This window comes from Rhinolophus sinicus, linkage group LG09 (genome assembly GCF_036562045.2).
Source record: "Rhinolophus sinicus isolate RSC01 linkage group LG09, ASM3656204v1, whole genome shotgun sequence".
In the NCBI taxonomy this organism is placed as follows: domain Eukaryota; kingdom Metazoa; phylum Chordata; class Mammalia; order Chiroptera; family Rhinolophidae; genus Rhinolophus; species Rhinolophus sinicus.
This window is the reverse complement of record NC_133758.1, coordinates 106,833,984-106,860,652: the sequence shown is the minus strand read 5'-3', so window position 1 is coordinate 106,860,652 and position 26,669 is coordinate 106,833,984. Positions and strand designations below refer to the sequence as shown.

Here is a 26,669-nt window from a genome sequence, read left to right as displayed (position 1 = left end):
CGCACGGTAATTAACACAGTGTGGGACTGCCCAGGGGATAGACAAACACACCAATGGAACAACAACAAAGACTCCAAAAACCAACTCCTTTCCTCAGTCATACACAAAAATTAATTCCAGGTATTTAAAAAACAAAATGTGAAAGTCAAAACCATAAAGTTTTAAAAGATAATTTAGAGGATTATTTTTCTGGCCTTAAGGTAGGGGAGGATTTCTTAAATAAGACCCCCAAAGCAGTAACCATAAAATAAGAAATTCATAAGTAGAAAGGTACCTAGAACATATAAAGTCTCACAAGTCAGTGACAACAAGGGAGGCGCTCTAGAAGCTTTGAACTAACTCTACACAAAGGGAAATCCAAATGGTTACCAAGAACTGGAAGAGGTGTTTAACCTTAACAGTGGTTACCGAAAAATATGCAAACTTAGAGCTACAAGATACCATCAGATTGGCTAAATATGAGTCTGACAATATCAAGTGTTGATGAGAATATGGAGCAATGGGAATTCCTATGGGCTGCTGTGGGAATCAAAGTTGTCAGAACTGCTTTAGAAACCCTGAAAGTTGCCTCCAGTACCACCTCCTCCCTCAGTACCCCAGTTTCTTCCTTACACTTCCTAAATCAGCTGTCAGGGAAGGTTTAGGCATATTTTAAAATCTGCTATCTGCAGCATTTACATAGTAAGCCTAATATCTAAAATGGATGTGAAAGGTATCATTCTTAGGCAATTTCAAATACCAGAGAGACCAGAAAGCTGAGGATTCTCTTCCAGACATAATTGTTTTATTATGTAGAAATTTGTTTCCATTTATTCACATGCTGAGTCAGGAGACTGGTCAGCTTATTATTATATTCTCTTCAAAGCTCGATATCCTACTTCAGCAATATTCTCCAGGCATCCATGCTTCTCGCTGGTTACTTTTGAAATTACTTTTCGAGATGTTTGCTAACCTGACTACCTCTGTACAAGCGTTTTAAGGTCTTCAAGAGAAAAAGAGCCCGAAGATCATTCACTTTTAGGAATAGTTCATATTCCAAAGTTACTGACGTGAAAGAATCAGAATTTGTATTTAAAAATGTGATTAAACAACAAATTTGATTTTAATCAGTATGTAACAAAACATAAAACCAAAAAGAAAAATGTTTCCTTTATCATAATGATGGTGGTTAACGCATCATATATTCAGTATTGGTATAATGCACATATACAGACTATGCAGTCAAACATGGTTAACTGACAGCACATACAATGTATGTTTACAATGCTTCGTTTAATTCAGCAGCCTCACAGACACATCCCTCCCCAGTTAATCTCCCTCTCGATAGCTCCACAATGATAGAAATGAAGATGGGTGGGTGAAGCTGCAAGGTAAGGGTTTCGAAAAGCACAGGCAGTCATGACACCCACATGTGAGTTCAGAACACCCACAGTTCGTGGCTATTAACTATACCCAATCGTTTGACAGCTGAGATTTATTTCACATTCCTAAACCCCAGTTTAAACCCCAGCATTAGTTCAATCATGAAACCAATTAAGATAATTTGCAGAGATATAGCTGTCTTTCATTGTAAGATCATGATGCAAGAATTTAGAGCCTAATACAGTGCCACTGGCACAAAGGAAGGCAATAAATACTGTTGACTAAGGAATTAAATGGAATTTCTTTTTTTCTGCTCCATTTTTGAAACATAATTCAAGAATAGAAAAAAAAAAGTAGCTTTTCCTGAATAGGATGAAAACAACAAAAATTCCAAATAACACAGCTTCCCTAATTTTAATGTGTTACTGACATTAAGAAATGAAATCCTGGGACATAAGATCCAGAACCAAAGATTCAATTTGATTTCCTAAGTTATGTTTAAGTTATTTTAAAAATTACAAATACATTTCCAATGGTTTTTCATAAAAAGATGTAAAAATTTTTTAGGGCAAGTTAACCAAAGCACTATATTATATGTACGAGATGTACTAATATTTTAGTTAGCCATCTAAGCATTTTTTCCTCATAAAGTCACAGCTTCGGAATTGGAGTATTTTAATATATATTCATTAAGTGTAATCAAGACTGTCTGGACTTTCTCAATTCATCTTTTTTTTCAAATGTAAACCTGAATGATTAAAAACAGACCCAATTCAGTGATGGCTAACCTCTTATCTACTAAGCTTTCAAACTTTTCCCAATCAAACACCTCTGAATTAATTCCATATAGCTTTACATTATGGTCACAAATGCCACAGCACTATCTATTTGGTATGTATTTTAGTTTTCAAGGAAACTCTTCAGGCCTGAAAATGTGTTCAGCACTCAAAGCTAAATTCTGAAAGGATTCTGTCAGATTCTTTAAGGGCCTCAAAAAGGACATGAGGTTTACCTTTGTGAAGATGGCCAGGGGCATGCCATACTGGTCCTCTTCCAAACCGGAAATCAGCCCTGGTATCAGGACCGCCTGGCCCACGTGAGCTTGAGGTTGTACAGTAATCGGAGCACTCTCTGAGGGCATCGACTCCTTTGGAAATGAGTTTGTCTGTTCTGGCCCCCCCTGCTCCCTTTCTTTCAAGGTGAGGTCCTCTAAAATACTAGGATCCAAGGTCTCCCAGTCACTTTCTGAAGACTCTGGAGATGGACGAGAAGGAGGTTTCAAATATTGATTGGCATCACCAAGTTCCTGTCCTTTGTTGCTATCATCTTGTACTTGGAAGAAAGGTCCTTCAGTCTTGATGGCAGTGTCTCCGTCATGGTTTCCTGTCATAATTTTCTTGACAGTTTCCGAGTTGGTGTTTGGAATGTTGGGGGTAGACACAGAAGCAAAATCAAGTGCAGGGGGATTACTTTCTTGAAGCCCAGCATCGTCAGACATACTCTTTCGGGGTCTGTACTGAGAACAGTCACTGAGACCATGCTCAATCATGCCTAAAACATAAAACATTGGAGAACAGCTTGGCTTATAATAAGGTGAAAGAAAATAAGAGTTGTATATTCTGTTCTAAATAGAACTCTCCTTAAAAATTTGAATAAACTATGCTTGTACACATTCTAATAATAATAATTTTTAAAAAAACACAAGAAAAATCTCAGATAAAAGAAACCTATTGCCAAAATGAAAATGTCATATTAAAATAGAAACGTTAACCCTAATGAGTTTATCCTTGAAAACTTTTTATCATTGTAAGTTCCGGTACAAAAGCTAAACAAAAGAAAGAGTAGATACTACTACCTTCTTACCTGGAAAAAGGGATAACACGGTCATCAGGGCACCCACCAATTTATTCACTGGAGAAATATAAAAGAGAACCTGAAATGGATTCAATCAAAATCAAATTAGAAAACCTGAGTCCACAATGATACTTAAAAAAAAAAAAAAGCAGGCGGAAAGAAAGGGTTATCTCTTTTTTACAGAAGAATAAGAGCTAATAAGTATAGAATTAATAGCAGAATTAGAAAACCACCAAGCATTCACTGTGATTCAGGTAAAAATTACCAATGGATGCTAAAACTATTATGAAAGGTTGTTAGGCAACACTATATTCATATACATTCAAATTTATCACCCCACAGATTACCTATTAATTGCAAAGGGAAAAAACAAGTACCTTAATATGAAGAAATCTGGCAACCACCACATTAATCAAATGATCAAACTTCACATCACCAATAACAGTACAAACAGTTTTGGGCCTCCTGATGTGATGCCCTGAGGATGTACCACCACCTCAATAGTATTCTTGCCAAAAAAGTTAAATCTGAAACTAGCCACAAGGAAACAGTCAGACAAATCTAACTTTATAATGCAACTAGTCCGTACTCTTTAAAAAAAGAAAAAAAATGTCAATGTCATGAAAAACAAAAATAAACAAAAAAAGGGTGAGGTGGTAGACTAGTTTCAGAGTAAAAGAAAGCTCACAATGCAATACATGATCCTTGGTTCCCAGATTGAAAAAAAACAGTTTATAGAACATCATTATGACATCTGGGGAAATTTTTAAATTGACTGTATGCTAGCAATCATTTATTGTATCATGTTAAGTTTCTTAAATGTAAAAATGGTATTTTGGCTATACAGGAATATATCCTTATTCTTAAGAAATATATGCTAAAGTATTTAGGGATGAAGTACTATGATGTCTATCTACAAATTGCTTTACAGTTATGATTCAGGGGGAAAAACGTGAACCTATATAGTATAAAGCAATACAATGCAAAAGTGGCAAAAGTTTTCTATGTTTGACATTTCTCATAATAAAAATTGAGACAAAAATCAGAATTCAGTTAGATACTGCACTAAAACTACCATGGGTGATAATTATATTAGTTGAAAAAACAAGCAAGCTTAGGTGAGTTTTTTCCCCCCTTTTAAACAATTGACTCATTTAGTGACACTAAACTGGTAACAGCATGGCACCCACTGTTGTCTGTCTCCTCCTTGTACATTAGTCTTATTTAAGGAGTAGCCTGCAAGTACAGAGAACCCAAGTGTTGCATAAAAGGATGGCCTTATTTTATCAAATCAATATAAAAAGAAACTGTGATTTGCCACATTAGATAAAGTTTACTTGATCATAAATGCCACTGCATGTACCTAGATTAAAGTATTATTTGGAAACCTTTTGTTTCAGACATGAATATCCATGTGTGTTCTAGGTTGCACTGTAAAACATTTTTTTATTGTGGGTTGCAATAAAACAATTTGAAATGTACACTCGACAACAAAAAAACACAAACAGCTTGATTAAAAAATAGGCAAAAGACCTAAACAGAAATTTCTCCAAGAAAAATATATAAATAGCCAACAAGCACATGAAAAGGTGCTCAATATTACCAATCATTAGGAAAATGCAAACCAAAACCAGGAGATACTGCCGCATTTATTAGGATGGCTACTATCAAGATCCAGAAAATAATAAGTGTTGAAGAAGATGTGGAGAAATCGGAACCCTTGTGCACTGTTGGTGGGATGGCAAAGTGGTGCAGCCACCACGGAAAACAGTATGGTGGTTCTTTAAAATTTTTTAAATGGGATTACCATATGACCCAGCAATACCACTTCTGGGTATATATGCAAAAGAACTGAAAGCAGGGTCTTGAAGAGATATATATACACCCATGTTCATAGCAGCATTATTCATGAGTAGAAAGGTAGGAGCAACCCAACTGTCCATCGACAAATGCACTGGTATGCAAAATATGGTATGTACAAACAATGGAATATAATTCAGGCTTGAAAAGGAAGTAAATTCTGACATATGCCACAACATGGATGAACCAAGTGAAATAAGCCAGTCACAAAAAGACAAATACAGTATGATTCCACTTATATGAGGAACCTAGAGTTGCCAAAGTCATAAAGACAGAAAGTAAAAGGGTGGTTGCCAGGAGCTGGGGAGAGGGAGAATGGGGAGTTATTGTTCAACAGGTACAGTTTCAGCTTTGCACAGTGGAGACAGTTTTGTGGATGGATGGTGATGGCAGCACAATGTGAATGTGCTTGACTCCACTAAACTGTACACTTAAAAATGATGAAGATGGTAAATTATGTTATGTGTATTTTACATCAAAAACTTTTTTTTAAAAGGTTGACCAGTGCACTAGTATATGTTAGATTCATTCTTTTTTGTTTTTAATTATTTTCTTGTTAGAAGAAGGAATACATATTCATTATGGAAAACTAGAATACAGAAAAGTATTTCCTTCTTAAAACTATAATCTATGTTCTCACTAAACTATTGATGTCTTTCCCTTCCAGTCTCTTTTTGACAAATATGTATTTATTTATAAAGTTGGGATCATGGGCTTGATATGTAGTTGGACAAACTTTTTCACTTAACATGTCATGACACATCTTTACAACAACTAAACATCTCAAAATCTTCTTTGTTGTTTGGAATTATATACAATATACAAGATAAATCATTACTTATTCACTGATAATTCATTACTAAAAATGATTCTGTGAATAGAATCTCTTAGATAGAACTTTGTGTCCAACTCAGATTAATTCTGGAAAATGAATCTCAAAGGGGAGAATTTCTGGGCCAAAGGAATAAATATTTTATTTTTATTTTTATTGGGGAAGGAGTACAGGACTTTATTGGGGAACAGTGTGTACTTCCAGGACTTTTTTCCAAGTCAAATTGTCCTTTCAATCTTAGTTGTGGAGAGTGCCGTTCAGCTTCAAGTTGTTGTCCTTTCCATCTTAGCTGTGGAGGGCACAGCTCAGCTCCAGGTCCAGTTGCCGTTGCTAGTTGCAGGGGGCGCTGCCCACCATCCCTTGCGTGACTCGAGGAATTGAACCGGCAACCTTGTGGTTGAGAGCCCACTGGCCATGTGGGAATCGAACCGGCAGCCTTTGGAGTTAGGAGCATGGAGCTTTAACCGCCTGAGCCACAGGGCTGGCCCCCAAGAAATATTTTTAAGGTAATCAGTCATACTGGATATTGTGAATGGTTGACTCTCCAATATCCATTCCAACCATATTCCACCGAGCACAGTAATATGGTACATGAAACTGGGCCCAGATACAAGGATGCCGCTTGATTAGTCTAAACCAGAGGTCAGCAAACTTTTTCTAAAAAGGATCAGATAGTTAAGTATTTTTCCTTTGCTGGCCTGTGGTTTCTGTTACACTACTCAACTCTGCCACTGTAGTGCAAAAGTAGTCATAAATAATAAGTGGATGAATGGGTGTAACCATGTTCCAATAAAACTTTATTTATAAAAATAGCTCGGTGGGCCAAATTTGGTCCAGGGACCCAGTTAGTAGACCCTTGGTCTAAAATCCCCGATACAAATCTTTGGTCTAAAATCATGGCAGTCCCATCCCTATGTACTAGGAGAGTGGTCTAGAACCCAAGTATAAACCAATCAGTACAGACATTTCTTTGGCAACAATTACTGGTTCCAGGGAGGCATATGGCCTCAGAGGCCCCAAACAAATTGAAGAGAAAAATTCTTATTAAATGGTTTGGGAAGAGGTACTGTCTCTGCCACCAGTTATAATTGAGGACAGACAGCTACTGTTGACAGCTATCCTACACTATGAGGGAAACCAGGCTTAGGACAAAGCCAGGCTTAGGACAAAGCCAGGCTATGGACAGTAGAGCAAAAAAAAAATCTAGGCTCTTAATTATACTGTTGAACCATTCAGTCAACCAATCCTGAAGTCTGAAGTGAGCCAATACATTTCCTTATTATTTAAATCAGTTTAAATTGCATTTTCTGTTACCTATATCAAAAACATTCTGATAATTGAAGGCTGTCAAACTACCCCCAGAAAGATTGCATGAATTTTTACTTCTATGACAGTGAACAAGAATTTGTGCTTCAGCTCACAATTTGATAGGCCAAAAAGTTAATTTATACTGTATCATTAGGTTTAATTTTATATAGTATTTAAGAAATGTCAATGTTAAATATTGCATCATTTCAAATCTCACCTTTTTTTCAAGAAGAATTAGTTTAAACAGAATTAAGACCTGAAGAAAAATAAAGGAAATATTATATTAAAGCAAGAAACACAAGCCTATTTATTTGCCTTTCCCCCTCTTCAAACATAACCGTATATCATTTAATCAATAATATTAAATAACTGCTTTAAAAATACACTGAAAATTATGAACATGTACTGAGAAATTACTTATTATCTGTGCCCTCTAAAAAATGTGAGAACCATTTAACTATCCAACAAAATGTGCTTTTTGGAAGGCGTTGTGCCATTTTTGTTTGAAATATCGCCAAGCTCCTTAGGGGCAGGAACTATTCCTTTATTTCTGAATATGTCCAGAGCATGCGCATAGCAGATACTCAGTCTACTGCTTATTAAATGAATGATGAATGCATGTATGCCCTAGTCAACATATGCTTTAGTAATAAAGATGAGAAGGCATAAGTATAGATATTTTACTGGAAAATGTTCCACTCACAGAGCAGCACATAAAATATTCTGCAAGATCACAACATGTTTCTTTCCACTCTTAATTTCAGGATACCTGAAATTACAAAGTCAACAGAAAAAAAGTATGCTATCCTGCACAAAAATACACAAGTGGTATTTGTAAACTTTTAGAAATTTCTACCGCACAAGCACTACCAACACTTTTGACTCCGGATCTTCATTCTGAGAGCTCTTAGAAGAACTAAAACATGGTTACACCACAATCTGCATTTGACCACGCTGCACACGGAATGTGCCCAGTTAAAGGAGCACAACTTTAGTACATTATAAATTAAATAAGGTTTCATACCTTGTGTTGAAAATGAAGCACAAGATCTCGAGGAGACAGACCTACAATGGTAACGAAAAAGCTAATCTGTAACTACAACCTACTATTTTTGTCCAAGAAAGTTATTTTCCCCCTCAAAGGAAAGGCAGGTAAAAACAGCAGGAATATGCAAATATTAAAATATTTATGTAGTTTTTTTTTTTTTAATTTATTGGGGTGACAATTGTTAGTAAAACTACATAGATTTCAGGTGTACAATTCTGTATTACATCATCTATAAATCCCATTGTGTGTTCACCACCCAGAGTCAGTTCTCCTTCCATCACCATATATTTGATTTATGTAGTATTTGATTATGTACACAAGTACTCAGAATTTATCGAATTACAATTAATAGTCAAAGACAGCATTGTCCAGTAGAACTTTCTGTGACGGAAACGTCCTAAATCTGTGCTGTCCAATACAGTAGCCACGTGACCACTGAACACTCGAAATGTGGCAAGTGTCATTGACAAACTGACTTTTAAATTTTGTTTAATTTTTATTAATTCAAATCTAAATGTAAGTGATCACATGTGACTAGTGGCTACTGCTTTGGACAATGCAGCTCTGATACCTTCTCCCTAATTCTACAAACATCTTACAAATTATAAACTTAGAAATTACGAAGCTTATACTGGAGTGGCAGTCAATCATTTAAACGTGGTTTTTGGTGACTGCACTCCATAGGCTATTATTTCTGAATCACAGTCTTCTCTGATCATTAGCCACAGAACAAGAGAAAATAATTTAGAGAAACATATGTTCTCAGTGTAGGAGGCCGTAACCAGTTTAGGTCGCACACAGGATTGCAAAAGCGGGCTACCAGCTTGCCAAATTCATGCTAAAATCGGAACTGAGTGAGCATAAACCACCATGGGATTAAAACTTTTTTTTAATCATGAAAAGGATATTTATTGTGTACCTGGACACCAATGAGTATTCTGGGTTGTCAAAATAATATAAATTCAACAGAACCCTAAACTTGAAAAATCTTAGACTAAAAGAGCTAAGCAGATCTCTCTTGCTCTCCCTCTCTGTTAGGAGGGAACTGACCTGGTCAGCATTAGCGTAAGGAAAAGAAAAAACTTCCGTTACCACTCTGAAAAGCAGAATTGCCTTATACCGTAATAACTGTGAGTACTACTGGCACAAGTATGTCATAACCTTTGTCAACATAAATACTGGCTAATAGGATATTTAAGGAAGCAGCAGCATCAAATGATGAAACATTTGATCCCATGTAGAAATGTAATTCTGCTCATGAAGTGTTCCATGCAATTCTGTGTGCCAAACAAAAAGAAACGAGGGCATTTCTTTGGAGTTGTGAAAAAGCTACTTACCAAGGTATACTTGGGATCCTTCTAATGAAGTTCCTCCCAGGGAACTATTCATATGTTCATAAAGCTCCTATAAAATATAGATTCAGTTTAGATATTTTACTATCATTGTAGACACTGAATATGATGATCAGGAAACAAATGGTTCTTTAATTGAGGCAGTTTGTCTTGCCAGGCCCTAAATTTAGAAACAATCCAGATCTCTCTGAAACCTTGACAGTTGTCAGCACTCCATCCGTCTCTTCTACATTTTGGTCCTCGATGCACTCACATGGTGGTGGTATGGATTCCTGGGATAAATTCCCTCTACTTCTTGCTAAATATCTAACTGTCCTACTCTCACTAGAGTCCAGGAGATTCCTGTTTTATACATTCATGGCAGCCTTGAGAAAAACATGTTACCGATCTGCAATAAAACAGCCATGCAGTTTTTCTGTTCTTTTTTTTTTTTTACTATGAGTGTTAGGAACCAGAAGCCTGATACATCAACATACTGTGCAGTGTATTAAGAAGATAAGCAAATTTAGACAAGCCGTGCCATAGCAAAAAGGCTCTCATCTATTATTAGAAACGTTTATGTTAGTTATAGTCATTTGCAGTCATTATTTCCTAATAAAAGACAGTTTGGTTAAATGTAATAAAGTACAAACTGTACATTTTGGGCAGATCTCTGGCCCTTTGATGTTATTTTCAAAGAATGTCTTTCTTAAGCTCATAAATGACTATCTTTCACTGCATTACTGATGAGATTTACTTGTTTCATGAATCTGTCTTCAGCCAAACACATCTATAGAGGGGTATAAAATTACCTTTAGAATGGAAATTTGGGAAAAATCCTTCTCTTCAAAATAAGCATGTGTAATGAGTTGAAGTTTTGCTTGAAGTAAGCCATAGAGAGGCTTAAAGAAAAAAGAGAAATTACCATTAGTTTGATAATAGTAACAAATACCTCACAACCTCTTTTAAATGGAAGAGAACAGGAAGAAAAAAGTAACTCAACTTTAGTATCTTATTATTCACGGCTGAAAGCCATTAAGTCACTTGTTCTAGCTCTCTGGCTGCAGCTGAAAAGTGCCTGGCACACACAGAGTAAGTGGCTGAGAGGCGGGCACAGACCTGGGTCTGTTCCATCACTCAGCTGCATGACTCTGGGCACTTTACCTCTCCTTTCATACACACCTACTTGCTGATGTGAGCACGGGTGTATGAAAAGAAAGGACGTCTTGCAGAGTTGTTTTCAGAATGAAATGGCACAGAGAAAAGCACTGGGAGTATCCCGCACACAGAAAGCACCTAAACATTAGCTGTGATTCTCACAATTGAAAACCCATTCTAATTCTGCACATTGTCCCACTGGCTTGTGGAGACATTTAATCTTTATAGCAGCTGGTTCTTAGATCTAGTTCAACATTCATAATCAAACTTAAGTTCATTTCCCTTTTTTGTCCTCCATGGAGGCTTTGAACCACCATTCTGTGCCCTCTATCATAATATTCTTTTGTATACTTGAACAAAGTTATTGCTTAGTTCTTATTTTTCCTTTTTAAGACCCTCTTCTACCATTTCCATCCTTTTATTCTTAGTCTTCTTTTCTAGATGTTTTCTGATATCTATGTTCTTTTTAATATGCAGAGACCAACGCCGTATATACAGAGGGTGCCACATTTGAAGAGGGTATACACATTTTAAGAAAGGAACAAAACTATTAAAATTGTAATACTCAATATATACCGATAACAAAAGATGAATACAAGTGACGTGTGACTTCTGCAATTACAAGAGGTGCTCAAAGTGGTTACCATCAGTGTCCAGATACTTCTGATTATGGCAAACTATTGCTTAAGCATAGATAACATCTCTTAAAATGTATATACATTTTCTTGGCACCCCCAGTATATTCTAATGAGTTAAAGCAAGCAATACTGGGATTATTTTTCCCCCAATATTCCTGTTCATATATCATTATTACCATCTATGTACAAAATCAGTATATTTCAATAGAGTACAATGCACTATGAACCACCAAACCTTTTTGTGTGAGCTAGCTTTCCCCATTCCCTATGATAAACCCAGGTAAAACTGGATGTTCACCCTAATTTTATCACTTAGTAGTTACAAGTCTATGAAAGTTCAGACAGTTTTTCTCTGAAATGTGTTTGTCAAATGAGAACAGTAAATACTTCTATCTCACTGCTGTTATGAGGATTACAATGACAATTATATCTAAAAAGTGTCTGGTACAGAATTCATACCTGACATACAGGCACTCGATATACAGCATTTATTATTGTTTTAACGGTTCTTTCAAGAATGCTTCCAGAATCAGTAAACCTTCCAACATGTTGTATTGGCTTTAATATCTAGGACTCCTATGCTTTCTTTTCTTTGGTCATCTGGCCCAGTATAAAAAAAGTAATTCACTGATGTATATTTTTCAGGTTACCCTTCTAGAAACCGAACAGGGATCAGATTAGCAATCTACTAATTTTCTAATAGTGGGGTCCTTTATAACCCTGCCTTTTCTAAAAGATTATTCTTGCCCTATGTTTAAAATTACTATCTTGGAAGAAATATCCTGATCCTCAAAATCTTATTATTAAGGCCTGCAGTATTAAATTATTATTATTTAGGATTTTGTATTTAAGCTTTGTAATAAAAGCCAGATATATCCTATTTTGCAAAACTCTATTTATGTTAAGCAAACTATGTTTAAATTGTCTCTGGCTATAAGAAATTTGACACTTGCAAAAGAAATCATTAAAACCTACATATATTTGGTGACTAGGCTAATGAAATAGTCCGAATTTTGGTTTAGGTTAACTGCAAAAACATTTGTATTCACTAATCATATAGATCTATGGTACTTAATATGCTAGAGATCTGGATTTTTGCCCACAAAGGGATTTAGGGTACTATACACCACATGTAGAATTAGGCATTTGGTATTACTGGTAAAGGTGTCATTATCTTATTAGAAATAAAAATGGAATGTCACAAATGATTTAATGAAGAGAACTATGAAAAATAAGAAACGTTATATATTTCTTTTTTTAAATAAAGTTAAAATGACTATATGCTTGCATCTGATCTACTTATGTGTAGAAAAAACAACTTTAAAGTATTATGATAGTTAACACTTGATTATGTCACTTCCTTCCTTAGGACATTTTAAGTTTCTAAAGATCAAGTTAAGGCTTTTATAATTTTTTCAATGTAAAAGAGTCAAGTCATGCACTTCTTCTATTATCATCAATAAAATGTGAACATAATCACAATATTTTGAATTTCAGTAAAATATTATTTATTCGAAGTCTTGAAAACAAACCCAAAAATGGGTAAATGAAATATATGAACTACCTCATTTTGGTTAAGTGTCAACCTCCTTCCTCAAAACCTATTACATGTCCTTCCTCTTACCTAGTTTTGGGTAGAGGAGCAAATGAGAGTAAAACTGCTGGAAGGCAAAGAGAAAAAGGAGCTGCGAAAGCATAAATAATGAGCCATCAGTGAATTTTAATACATTGTTTTCATAAATCTCTCCTTATTCTGATAATGCCTTACCCTCAAATAATTCTGCCATGAATGTTTAACAAATGCACGAATGTGTTATGTGGTCTCTTACCAGCTTGCTTAGAACACAGACACTTTTCTGAACGGTCTCTCTGGTGACGTCTGCTTGCCGTACTTTCAATGCCTATTACAAATAGCCAGTATTGAAATATTTGCAAATCATTCTTTTTCAACATAAAAATAGCACTTAGAAAATATTTCTTGTGTTTAGTTAATTAAATTCAAAAAGTATTTATTGACAAGCTCAGAAAATATTTATTGAATGAATAAGTGTCAGTCGGCCAAGGGCACTGTGTGCTGGGATCTGGGAGGCAGTGGAAATAGAACAGCCAGAGACAATCTCTACTATGGAGGAATTGACAGTCTGATGGAGAATAGTTTATGTGTAAGTTGTCACACTCATAACATAAAGCAAACACCCTTGGCTCTGCTTTCAGAGACCATTGCTTGTGGTGAGGAGATAGTGTAAGTAAGAGATGACAAAAACGGCTTGTTTCTCCAGAGATGAAGAACTGTCAGCAATTGTTAAATTAAGGTGGTTGTTCTATGCTACCTGGAGTCTATCCTGGCAGATCTGTATTGTAGCCCAACCCTGAGCCGTAACTCATGCCTCCGTGATTCTGTAGATGACCAGGTGAGATTTCTACAGCTCTCTTTTAATAGAAACAAGTCTTGATTTGACCAGCTTCAGTTAAGGAAGTATGACTGCTCCCCTTCCAGTGTACTACCTGAAATCTCCTTCGATCTGTCTTTAGGACCAAGGGGCCTCAGTGTCTTCAACTGACTGATGACTGATGACTACCAGTCATTAAATTAAGTCAAGAGCAGAGCCTTTCCTCCATCTGTTTTCTACCTCTTTGCCTTCACTGGATTCATTCATCAGATCTCACCTTGTTCAAAAGGAATTAAAGTCTTTCTCCTACCGTGTTTCCCCGGTAAATAAGCCCCAGCACGATTTTTCAGGATGACATAAGGCCTAATGCGTCTTTTGGAGCAAACCTTAATATAAGACCCGGACTTATTTTTGAAGAAACATGGTAGGCTCTAGGTCCCTCTGATATCTGGCTTGTCTGTCTGGTTATCAGAGGAGGCTAGAAAAACTTGGGAGAAATGGGCAATCCCAATATACTCAGGTGTGGGTCAGACCCGGCGGTGAGGGAGATAGGCAGTACGAAATGCCATTTAAAGCCTATGCTGGGCATGAGAACCGCTGTTAACAACAGCTTTCGAGGACTCATTTTATCAGTGCTCACATAACCTGTAGGGAATAAGAGGTAGTAAAAGGAATGGATTTCCAAGAAGGGCAGCAGCTCAATTAATCTCATATAAAACCATGTAAGGGTAACAGTGGATGAAGAAAACAAATGCAGAAAGCAACCACACAGAGTATCTCCACCACAAACAAACTAAAACAAAACAGTGCTGCTCAGAACCAAATCATGAAAGGGGAGCTACTCATTTTATTTATTTGAATTTATTAATTAGAGCTATTATATTACAGGTGTTAAGCTGGCAGGTAGTTCAAGAATGGTCAAAATCTTAGTTATAATTAAGATAACTTGTGAGTAGTTTGAAGCTACTGCAAGTACCATATTCCCCCGAAAATACGACCTAGACGGACCATCAGCTCTAATGCGTCTTTTGGAGCAAAAATTAATATAACACCCAGTCTTATTTTACTATAATATAAGACCCAGTCTTTTATAATATGATATAATATCGGGTCTTTTCAGGGGTACTATGCACTACTTCTAAAATGCTGCTTAAAAAAAATACCAAAAAACAAAAAGCACCTGTTACCACTCTATTTTTCTAAGTTATATACCAAACACTAGAAATAGAAAATTCAAGGACACCATAAAATTTAAATACAGTATTTTGAAGACAAATGGATAATCTAGGTACCACTATTTAAAAACAATGTACAAAATATTACGATACAGATATAATTATAATCACCAATATCAACTTACAAAAATTCATTTGAATAAATTGGTTCTATTGGGCAAACAGCTTAACTGTTTATAAAAATTTAAAATAATATCACAGGTACCACATACACACAAAAGACTATGTATTTCCTCATATTTTACATTTTAACTGGTCAACACATCAGAAAGAATTTTTGAGTGTTTTTTGTTGTTCATTGTAACTATCGTACCTTAGCTTCAATTTGTCGATAGCAAGAGATACCATATACTGTGGCTCCATTTCCATTTCTGGGTGGCAAGTGAAAAAACACAGTATCTAAGAGATACACAGAAAAATGTAAATACCAGAATGAGTTACTCTTATTAATAAATGACATTTGAAGTTATTATAATGCAGTCATTAAAACAAAAACGATAATGTAACAGGGAACACATCACCAACACTGGTTTGTTACAATGCCTCTCACGGACTAACAGTGTACACTGAACACAAAAGGCTGAATTATAACAAGTCAAATTCAGACTATGATCACTTATCTCAGAAAATACTTCGTCTATATAGGATTATACCAAATTAAACGAAAGTAGAGAATCATAAAAACCAAAGGCAATAAATACATGAATCTTGAATAGATCCCAGAAATTCCTGGGAACATGGGGAAATGTGAACACAGACTGGATATTAGACGGTATTAGGGAATTACTGATCAATCCCTTAGCTGTGATAATGATATTGTAAATGACCCCGAGAATAACCTTCTTAGGGGACTTATGCTGAAGTAATAAGAAGTAAAGTGTCATGATGTTTACAACTGACTTTCAAATAGTCCAGGCAAAACTACACATACACAAATATAAAGAACATTTGTAGAATATTCACAACCCCATTCTTTCAACTTTTTTGTATGTTTAAAAGCTTTCATAATAAATAAGTTAGGATAAAAACATTTGCTGGGTTAAAACAGTGTATTTAAATACTGTTAGCCTGCATAGTAATGTTTGCTTCATGTCATCAAAAATTAGTAAATATTAGTAACACAAGTGATCAAACCAAGTTCAACCTGGTGTTTTGGTAGAGCTCTACCACATGATAGAATGAAATCCTGCATCAAGCCAGTCCAAGCCCTTGTACAATCGGCAGGAGATTCTATAGTGACTCCACAGCGTGCGCTCACATGCTCTACAGGCGACAAGCAGGCCCCTAGAGCGCTGTGATGACAATGGCTCCAGGGGAGGGGAAGCAACACCAGCAGCTTCCAGGTGGGCACTGGAGTTTACAGGTAGAGCCTCAATCAATCTGTGGCTGGTGCAGGTAAGCCCTTTACGTAGTTTGCCTGACAGGAGTCTGAAGTATTACAGAAATGCAGGAGGTGCTACCAGAAGCAAACATCCTAATCTCTGCCTAATAATCACTTACTTTGGTCGGCGTCCTGGCAAGACTGGCGAAGGTTCACCAACCATTACCAAGATAAGCCTGGCACGCTGCTGGAGATCCTCTAACGCATGAATGGTCATCTCCAAACAAGCACTTAGATATTTCACAAATAGTCACAATAGGCCAGAGGCTTTTCATTGATCAAAGTACTTAGAATTGGAGATGTCTGGGCAAATTAAAAAAAAATGACACTAATTGCTCCACTGTCTGTTGACATACCTTCCTGGTAGTTGTGTGCTCCATCTGGTAAGGCAAGGAAGGGCAAATACTTCCATTCTTCAGGTAAAGTGTGACTGTCGTGTCCATCGCCTGGAATCAGGGGCGGGTAAGAGAATTCAACCTAAAATGGTAAGGAATGTTAGCTAAACGGTTGTTGATCAAAGGGAGCATTTATTTTATCATGAAAGGCAAAAATGCTTTGAAACGCTGAAGGACAGAAGGATAAACCACACTTAATGCCCTTTGACTCATCAGCAAACCTATACTATAGAAGGGGAAAAAGAGAAAAGGAAAAAAAGGAATAAAAGGAAGAAAGATTTGTAAGTCTTTGCCCCTTTCTGATATAAAGGTTGTTACATTTTAATGTGCATAAGAGGGTGGGGGGTAGTGGCAGAGGTGACTGGATTGGAAATTTACATTTGGTTGTGGTCACCAAATAGTACCTGAAGCCATGGATTCCTGAGGAAAACCAACATCCCACTGAATGGAGTAGAAGAGATCCCACAAAGGAGGCTGAGAAGTTGAGCCAAGATCTACGTTTGCTTCTTATGTTTGGCTCCTTTGCTCCCAATACTTGTAGCTTTTAGTTTATGGTTTTGATGGGAGGTTGGTAGAGGGGTGAGGGGGCATTAACCAACATTTCGGGTTATCTTTTTTTTAAGATTGAGAATTGATAAATGGACGTCCAATGAAGTCTCTCTAACACTGTATCTTGTAGAAAGAACAAAGTTCTTAGTATGTGCCCCCAGTTTCTGGCATTCCCCAGGTTTATAGTATGTTCTCTGTGCTTTTAACATTCTTTGTTATTCCAATAAGACTTGGTGAAGAAGGCACAATTAAATACATGGGACTTGGATTATCACATGACTTCGAAGTTCTAGGTGACCTATGTTTAATTTCCTTTCAAAATATATATATATTTTTAAATTTATTTTTTAAATTTATTGGGGTGACAATTGTTAGTAAAATTACATAGATTTCAGGTGTACAATTCTGTATTACATCATCTGTAAATCCCATTGTGTGTTCACCACCTAGAGTCAGTTCTCCTTCCATCACCATATATTTGATCTCAAAATATATTTAAGCAGGATTTTGTACTGCATTAGCAATATACTGGTGGTGCCAAAAAAATGTATACAAGTGGACACTTTGGTCAACGTTGCTCAAGCAGTAGTTTGCCGTAATTAGAAGTGTCTGGACCCTGATGGTAGCCACTTTGAGAACCTCTTGTAATTGCAGAATTCAAATGTGACTTGTATTCATCTTTTGTTACCGGTATATATTGAACATTACAATTTTAATACAGTTTTCCTTTCTTAAAATGTGTACACCTTTTTTTGGCATCCTCTGTGAATGGTATATTTGAGCTTTGTCCCTGGTCCAGTTCCTAAAACTCTTGGAATTTCCCAGAAATGGGAGCACTTTTATTATTCATAACAAAATCCTTTTAGTCCTATCTGGGTTTATGTTAATGAGGTGATTCTTGGTGGTGGGGGGTGCTAAATAGCTTCAGGATGGGGCCTGGTCACCAGGAAGGCCAAGCTTTGACCTCCCCGGAAGTCCACTGAGTTCAATCACTAGTGGCTAATGATTTAATCAATTGTGCCCATGTAATGAAACCTCCATAAAAACCCCTAAGCGATGGGGTTCAGGGAGCTTCGAGTTTGGCAAAGCACTGAGGTGCTGGGAGGGCATGGAAGCTCCATGCCCCTTCCCCCAATACCTTGTCCTATGCGTTTCTCCCATTTGGCTGTTGCAGAGTTGAATCCTTTATAATTAACTAGTAAATGTAAGCAGCATTTTCCTACATTTCAAGGCCTTAGGACTAAGTCATTTTATTTCATACACTGCTCTAATACATTTAGTAGATGTGGTCTCCCAGTGCAGAGAAAAAACAGCAACAAATGAGAAAGCAGAGAGGGGAAGCTAAAAGCTACAATGCTATGCTTTGGGTCAACACTAAGAAATAACTGCTAACTTGCTTTGTCATCATCCTCTGACTATCAAAAGCCCAGCTGAATCAGAGGCGTATGTGAAACACTCTGTGTTAAAACAAATGGAGAAGGCTAAAGTATGAGTGACATCTGTTCTGAAGCCAGAATCATCCAGACTAACCTAAATTGTGTTCAGTATATTCTTTTTCAAAATCATTTCAACAAGCTCTCCATGAAGAAAAAGATGGCTCAAACTGAAGTCTCCACACTTAAGAAAAATGGTGTAAAAATTTAGCCACAAAGTTACATTACTCAAAATAGCAAAAATTGGAAAGCTGACTAAGTGTCTGAAAAGGAGACCAGTCAAATAAATATTTCTACAAAATACTATTTAGCTACTTTAAATATTATAATTCAACCTTTATTGATATGGAAAGATATTAATGGTATATTGTTACATAAAAAGGCAAGTCATAAAACTTGATTACAGTATATACATTTTTGGAAAAAGTTATGTATATTCATAAAAAAATAACTAGAAAACTGGAAAGAATATTCATCAAGGTGTTAAGAATAGACTTCTCTGGGATAACAAGGTTTTAAGTGCTAGTTTTCTTCTTTTTTTCTTACTTTTCTACTACAGTGAGTACATACTACATCTGATCATAAGAAATGTTATTTTTTAAAACAGCTGGAATATGACTGAAAATGATCAAAAACATCAATTTAAATGACATTCTCTAAAAACCTCCTAGGGAGAAAGTGAGTTTGTAATTTGATGTCATCTTAACCAAGGAATATAACAAGACCAATCTGTCTCAAAGTTATTAAGTAGGTAATGACTCCTCTCCTTCTATGTCTTCATCTTCCTCTTGTAGTGCTCTTCCCTTGTAGACCAGGGTCCTTCCGCAGCCTTCCCTCTTCTAGCAAAATCTGTGCTCAACGAAGGATCTGCACCACATTAATAACATGGAAAGGGTTCCTTACCCATGATGCATAAGCACTTTATTAGGGATGAAGACTTAAGCCAGAGAAAGAAATTTAGGCACTCTAGCTTCCTGGAGGGAATTATAAGAGGACAAAGGAACCTTCCTGATACTTATAAATTTCCGTTTTACAAGTTGACACGCCCCCTGCTTAGACAGGATGCCAAGGCCTAAATGAAAACTATTCTGTTGCTCTAAGCCCTTCAAAGTCAGAGATTTTTATCATTTCAGCATTTGAAAAGCATGGCTAATACCAGGAAAAAAACCCCACCAAAATATTAAAATTCAAGATAAGTGCTGAGGAAGGCCAGAAAAATGCAATCTTGTTTCAGGAGTTTCTTTGAGTAGCTAAAAAGAATCTCTAGGTATCATTCTTCCCTAAGCTCTAACTCTCCAAAGTTTGTTCTTTCTGTTCCAAGAATCACAAACGGTACCTCCTCAATGTTTTATCATTGTCACCACAGGATTCCATCAATAGCAGGTGCCAAAACTACATGCTTGTCACCAGCCATCTGTCACCAAAACCTGAACGGCTCAGGGCTTGACACTATCATCCAAAATAAACCAATCCTCCCACCACCAATCTCCTCAACCCATCCCTGAATCTGCAAAGCAACATCCTGCTACTCATGGAGATGTTCCCATGATTGGCCCACGCAGACCAACAGGAAAATATACTGTTCTCTTCACTGCTTCTAGTGGCTTTATTCACTGTTGGAACTAGTGTAAACCTGAGTTCTAGTTCTTTTATAATTCTATTTTTCTAAGAAGTTCAGTCTGGTAAAATCAGTTTATTCAAGAATTAATAAAATTGCTAGCTATGTATATAAAACCATGAACAGAAAAAAATCAGAACAGTGGTCAAAATCAAGTAATAATTCCAACTCTTTATGACATCACTTTGGAAAATAACTAATCCCTATTAATTGGAGTGTTAAAAAAATTTCGAGGGCCGGCTTGGTGGCTCAGGCGGTTGGAGCTCCGTGCTCCTAACTCCGAAGGTTGCCAGTTCGATTCCCACATGGGCCAGTGGGCTCTCAACCACAAGGTTGCGGGTTCAATTCCTCGAGTCCCACAAGGGATGGTGAGCAGCGCCCCCTGCAACTAAGATTGAACACCGCACCTTGAGCTGAGCTGTCGCTGAGCTCCCGGAAGGCTCAGTTGGTTGGAGCGTGTCCTCTCAACCACAAGGTTGCCGTTTGACTCCCGCAAGGGATGGTGGGCTGTGCCCCCCCACAACTAGAAAACGGCAACTGGACCTGGAGCTGAGCTGCGCCCTCCACAACTAAGACTGAAAGGACAACAACTTGACTTGGAAAAAAGGCCTGGAAGTACACACTGTTCCCCAATAAAATCCTGTTTTCCTTCCCCAATAAAATCTTAAAAAAAAAAAAAAATTTTTTTTTTTTTTACAAAAGAACCAAAGTGTAATTTATATGTTTTTGATTATATTATGTTCCCAAAAGTTACACTAATCTGACAAATATAGTTTATATATTTACTGCCACAAAGCAAATAAAGGACAAACAAAACTCCTGAACACAATCTATAACAAACAAACTAGTCGAGAGAAGATGCCCATAAATTATCTCATGTCAAAGAGTCTAATTGCAGGTGAGTTTTTAAAGAAGAAAGGTCCTTTGCCAAATACTAACTTAAAAACAAAATTTTAGGAAAAGAGTTGGAATATCTCAAAACCATTTTAAATGTCAAGGGAGCACTTTAATTCACTTAACATGTTCTAAATGTTAAGTACATCAGTCAACTAGAAGAATCACCACTAGAAACTAACATGTTATATACAGAAGAATTCACTCCCACAGATTACCACAAATAAAAGAGAAAAAATGAGCAAGTGATAAAGCTATTAGATGTTCACTTAAATTTAAATGAAGAAATGTTTCATTAAAATACACGACATGAAGGCTTCAAAGGTGGAAAAAAAACGTAAGAAACAAAATGAACGGACTTGCATCGTTTGGGATCTTGCACACAGCCACATTAGAAGCTGCCTTTAACCTGGTGGTCCACGGGAATCGACCCGGCTCCTTTATCACAGCACTAGACAGCAGCTTTATAACCCGAGTCTACAAAGACTGAGTCCATTCCCTTACGCAAAGTTAGCATGTTTAACCCAGCCGATGGCTGAAAGGCATTATTTTCAAACAAAGGTTTCACTTCAGTCCCTCGAATCTAAAAATTACTAATCACAACCAAGTATGGGAATTTTCGCTATGAATAATCTCAGTGCATGGAAAGAAGAAGTGATGAACATGACCCGCAGCATTTGGAATACTTGGAAGAACCAGTCTCACAAAGCACCTTCACACAGTCCAAACCAATCTGAAGGCAGTCACAATTCAATGAGCCATGCATTTTAGTCTTTTACACCTGGAAGGAAGATCTTAAAATGGAGACTAAGGCGGCTGATTAACACATCCTGTGGGAAATCTTTAATAATTAGAGCCTCTGAAATACCTGATAGACTAATTTTGTCTCTGTATTATCTAATTTTAGCAAGAATCCTGTTAGGTTTAGCCAGAAACCCCTTTTTTCCCCCATGCAGTAATTTTCCATTCACTGACCCCCCACTCTGCAACTTGGCTATAAATTCTCTCTTTTCCTTACTGTATTCATGATTGAGCTCAGTTCTACACTGAGGTCTCTTCTCTCCTATCGCAATAGCTTTCCTGAATGAAACCAGTTTTTACCGCTTTAACTATTGTCCAGCTCTGGTTTTTCAGACAGGGCCAAATTAGCTGTGTAAGTATGCTTAAGTCACTTAATCTTTCTGGGTTTCAGTTTACTCACCTGCAAATTCCTGCCAGGTCTAAAATTCTCAAGAAGAATTCTGGTAGAGGAAAATGAGGTACAGAAAAATTAAGCAATTTGGACTCGCTGGTTGCTATCCAGGTCTGACTCTCAGCATGGTGTTCACTTTACAAAACCTGTCATCACCTTTACCTCAGTGCTGAAACCCAAAACCAGACAAATCCGGAGAAATGCCAGGGTGGTTGGTGCTACAGCCCAAAATGCCTCTTTCATCTTACAATCTGTTGTTCAGTTTTCTTTAAATGTCTAAGCAGCATTACATTTTCCTTTCTGGAAATATAAATTATATTACTTGTGCTAATAAAACAGGCATAAAACAGATTAATCTTGACTTTATATGACAGCAAAATTTAAAAGATTTTATTCTATCGCCTACTGATATTTCCTTCGTTTTGGTCTTTAAAGTTCCATTCAGTTTGGTTGGGAAGAGGCCCCCACTTTTTAATTTACCCTACAAGACTCCTAAACGCTCAGCTTGAATGCACACATATGGTGCCAGAGCAATTCTGTCTGAGTCCAGGGCTGTTTTGCAGTGCGACCTCAGCAAGAACTTTTTACTTCCTCCAAGCTTCAATCACTTCACCCACATCCAAAGTTAGTTATAAAGCAACAATTAAGATCAAAGAAGTGAAGTTTTAAAGTATTAAAAATCTAATGATGATAAACATTGCATGCCACGATACAAACTCAAGTGTCTATTCTCTTACCTCTAAATACAGGGCCACATTTAAAAACATATTCTATGGCTGCTTGGAATTTTTAATGCCATACTGAATAATGCCACTTCCTCCTCGATATTTTTCTATGTCATTTTTACCTGAACGACAAGGATTTTGATATGACATTTTAAAGTTAAGCAGTCTTTAAAAACACACACAAACACGTCCTTCATCACTTTTCTGTTATCCTCTAAAGAACTTAAATTTTGCCAATTAAAGTCTCCCAAAATGTTACATTTCCTGTGAAATGCAAGAAGCGAAATGCTACATTACTTAGTGGTAGCAAGGGGTGTTTTTAATATTTTAAGCATTTCAATTTCCTCTTCACTAGCACAATATGACATCATTGCCTTCCAGTATTTAAGTAATCCTGTTCCTATTTTGTTCCCTTGCCTTCAATACATAGACTGCAAATGTGCCATTCTTCCCTTTACCCTTTCAGTGAAAAAGCTTAAAAATGACGTTGTATTTGCACATTTCTTTGCTCCGTAAATACCCTTGCTCTTACTGTAATAGAGCTGGAGATAAATGTCTCACCAAAAAACACGATCTGGACGAGATCAAATAGCCAAACCAAGGCCCAATGGGCAGGGGGGGCGGAGTCAGCACACCAGCCTAACGCGACCGATTCTAGGGCTTCCAAAGATAAACAAAGGAAGTTGATTTTCCCACCGCACCGCAAGTGCTTCAACCAACCCGAGGCGTTGGTTGTGGAAGCCCACCGAGCTCATTACCTTGAAAACGCAGTGCAAGTGCTGAATTTTTCTAAAGGCTCGGGTTCTATAGGTGAACACCCAGAAAGTCAATAGAGACAGCAATGGACCGGGAAGAGAGTGGGGCCGACCTTCGATTCCTTCCTCCCACTCCGCCAAATAACCTAAATCCCTACCAACCCTAACACACCCACACAGCTCCTCCGCTGCTCGAAAGACAATTTGCAGGGGCCGGAGAAGGACGGGAGTGTGGGGATGGGCTGCAGGTGGGGAGAGTGCGAGCAGCTGGACAGAGCAGGCGAGTTCAGAGGCGAAGGGCCCAGAGCGCTGCAGGGGGGACCGCGCCGAGAAGAGCGGAGCGGCGGGGACGCAGCCGAAAGGCGGGGAGCAGGATCTGGCCCCTTCCTCACCTGGCAGCCCTTCTTGTGATGAAAGCCGACCACGACGATGTGCAGTACCGGCCCCCGGGGGGCGCCGTCGCCGCCCCGCCCGGCCTTCTCCATGGGCAGCCGCCGTGGGTCCGCACCACGACGACTTCAACCGCCGAGGGCGGCGGGCCGGGCGACCCCACGGTCCCCAGGAGGACGGCGATCGGCGGATTTCAGGTGTCAACCAGGGCGCCGCATGAGGCCCGCGCAGAGGACCTGGTAAAGGCCGAGGCTCCTGCGGCTCCGCCCCGCCCCGCCCCCCGGGGCCGCCGTCGCGCTTCCCTCATCCGCTTCGGCTGCTTCCGGGCTGTCACCTGATGCGGCGGTAGCCTCCGGCGAAGCCCGGCGGTGTACGACCTGGAGGGAACCGATGGGACGGGCCTGAGTGTCCGGGGCGGGGCTAAGGAGTGGGGCGGGGCCTGAGGGGAGGGGCGCTAAAACCCGGACAGGGCCTGGCGGGGACCTCGGCACACCTGTTTCCTGCTCCCTCGTGGCCTCAACCTTTTTCCACCTCCTTTGTCCTCTCCTTTCTCATTAAAATCTCCGCTCCTTCCCTCCTCTTTTTTAAACGTGTTTTCTGTTCATTCTTTTAGTATCCAATTCCTTCACTTCCTTTCCTTGAACTTTCTGGCCTAGGGTCTCTCTGCCCTTTACTCTTCAATTTGATTTTGATAACACGAAACATATCGATGCGGCTCTGTAGCTGTGAACTCAGCTTTAAATAACTTGCTTACCTAGGGTTTCTCTTTTGCTTCGTTCTACGTTTTTTATTTTCTTCCTAGTTAAATATTATCTATAGGAGTTTGGAGGCAACTTAAGGCCTGAAGCACTATATCCTTGACAAAAAAGGAAGTTTACAGGGAGACCTGTAAAATGATTATTCTAGTCTTGCTATTTAAAAAAACAACATGTTTTTCATTCTATGTTTTTTTCTGGGTTTAGTACTGTGGTCAGCACAAAATATATGGGATCTATTGTCACCAGAGTATCCTAAGTGTAATAAAACAAAATCACTAAGGAAAACATTTAGGAAGGGAAGGGTTTTATGCCAAACTTGGAGGAAGTTTGTAAGATTTAAATTAAAGCAGCAAGAGATGTTTGGAGATGAACACATGCCAATTGCACACAGTAGTCTACTTGGAATGCTGCTCCTGTCCCTTTTCTAAGCTTATCTAATTCTTATTCATCTTCCCAGACTAGACTCCTGTCAATTTCTTTGTGAAGCTTCCCAAGCTATCTATGTGCCAGTGGACAAATTATTTAACCTCTTAAAGGCTAGTCGTAAAGAATAGGAGTAAGTGTATTTGTAAATTTCCTGGCACATAATAGGGGCTTAATATTTACAAAATGCAAAACAGCCAGTCTTGGGTTGGGATTTAGAAGGCTGAATCCTAGAGCTTTGAACTCAAGGGACCAACTGTAAGGGCTTCTGAACCTCCTCACTAATGTTTGCGGTAAATCATACCTACTTTTCTAGGATTCCTGAAGCTAAGAGATCTTTTTGTTTTATATATTAAATTTCATATGCCTTGTACATGTTTGTTATTTGTCTTTCTCCCCCATTCATCCTTAAGCTCCTACAAGGGCAGAAGACCTTCTGTACAGTTCTGTACAGTTCTGTTCTGTACAGTTTTATACCCAGCAAAATGCCAGACAAATAGTGTGCAACTAAGACATGTTTATTCAATGAATGAATGATGTTCTTTTTGGCTTCTCCTGTTTATTCTTTAGCTTTAAGTTCCTAGGATACAAATATAAAGTAGATTAAAGCAGAGAATTTTTTTGCTTTGTATTCATAACAGAATCGCAAAAGCATTAAGCTTTCTCAAGTGTAATGATATTAACATAGAGTGACATCTGGTGGTTGCCCATTAGACAATGTTAATAGTGAATACAAAAAGTCTAAAAATTAGACTCGTAGATATAACAAGATTAAGAAAGTTGAATTAAATATCGTAGAAAATAAGTAGAAATAAAAATTAAAAACATATTTAAATCCACATCCTAGAAAAGTTTACAAAAAATGCTGTTTGTAGGTTTCCACTCCACTGGACTTTTAAAAGAAGCGGTAGATTCTTTAAGGCAGTAAATAGTTTTTACGAAAATTGCAACACAGTGAATTGGTGGTGGGAAAAACAGATTGATTTATACTCGTTTGAAGAAAGATCCTGGCTTGAAATGAGACGCAACTTTATATGGGGAAAAAAAAAGAAGACCACTCAAAGTTTCCCCTATTTTGCAAACTCTTCCAGGTTACAGGAGGAATTTATTCACACGGCTGGATATCTTTAACGTCGTTCG

At 37.8% G+C, this 26,669-nt stretch overlaps 1 protein-coding gene across 2 annotated transcripts in view; it reads right to left on the bottom strand.

Moving 5' to 3' along the window:
• AVL9 (AVL9 cell migration associated) overlaps window positions 1-24,721 on the bottom strand; it is a 41,167-nt gene extending 16,446 nt beyond the window's left edge. The window contains exons 1-10 of one of the 2 annotated variants that reach the window (XM_074340973.1): window positions 24,351-24,721; window positions 16,754-16,874; window positions 15,330-15,415; window positions 13,221-13,292; window positions 10,408-10,497; window positions 9,602-9,668; window positions 8,241-8,281; window positions 7,434-7,472; window positions 3,226-3,295; window positions 2,375-2,913 (exon numbers count right to left, since the gene is read on the bottom strand). In XM_074340973.1, the coding sequence (XP_074197074.1) occupies window positions 2,375-2,913; window positions 3,226-3,295; window positions 7,434-7,472; window positions 8,241-8,281; window positions 9,602-9,668; window positions 10,408-10,497; window positions 13,221-13,292; window positions 15,330-15,415; window positions 16,754-16,874; window positions 24,351-24,443 (1,218 nt within the window). In that variant the 5' untranslated portion in view covers window positions 24,444-24,721. The remainder of the gene's footprint in view (window positions 1-2,374; window positions 2,914-3,225; window positions 3,296-7,433; window positions 7,473-8,240; window positions 8,282-9,601; window positions 9,669-10,407; window positions 10,498-13,220; window positions 13,293-15,329; window positions 15,416-16,753; window positions 16,875-24,350) is intronic. The other variant, XM_019757322.2, reaches the window with a different exon arrangement.
• Window positions 24,722-26,669: the final 1,948 nt, after the last annotated feature.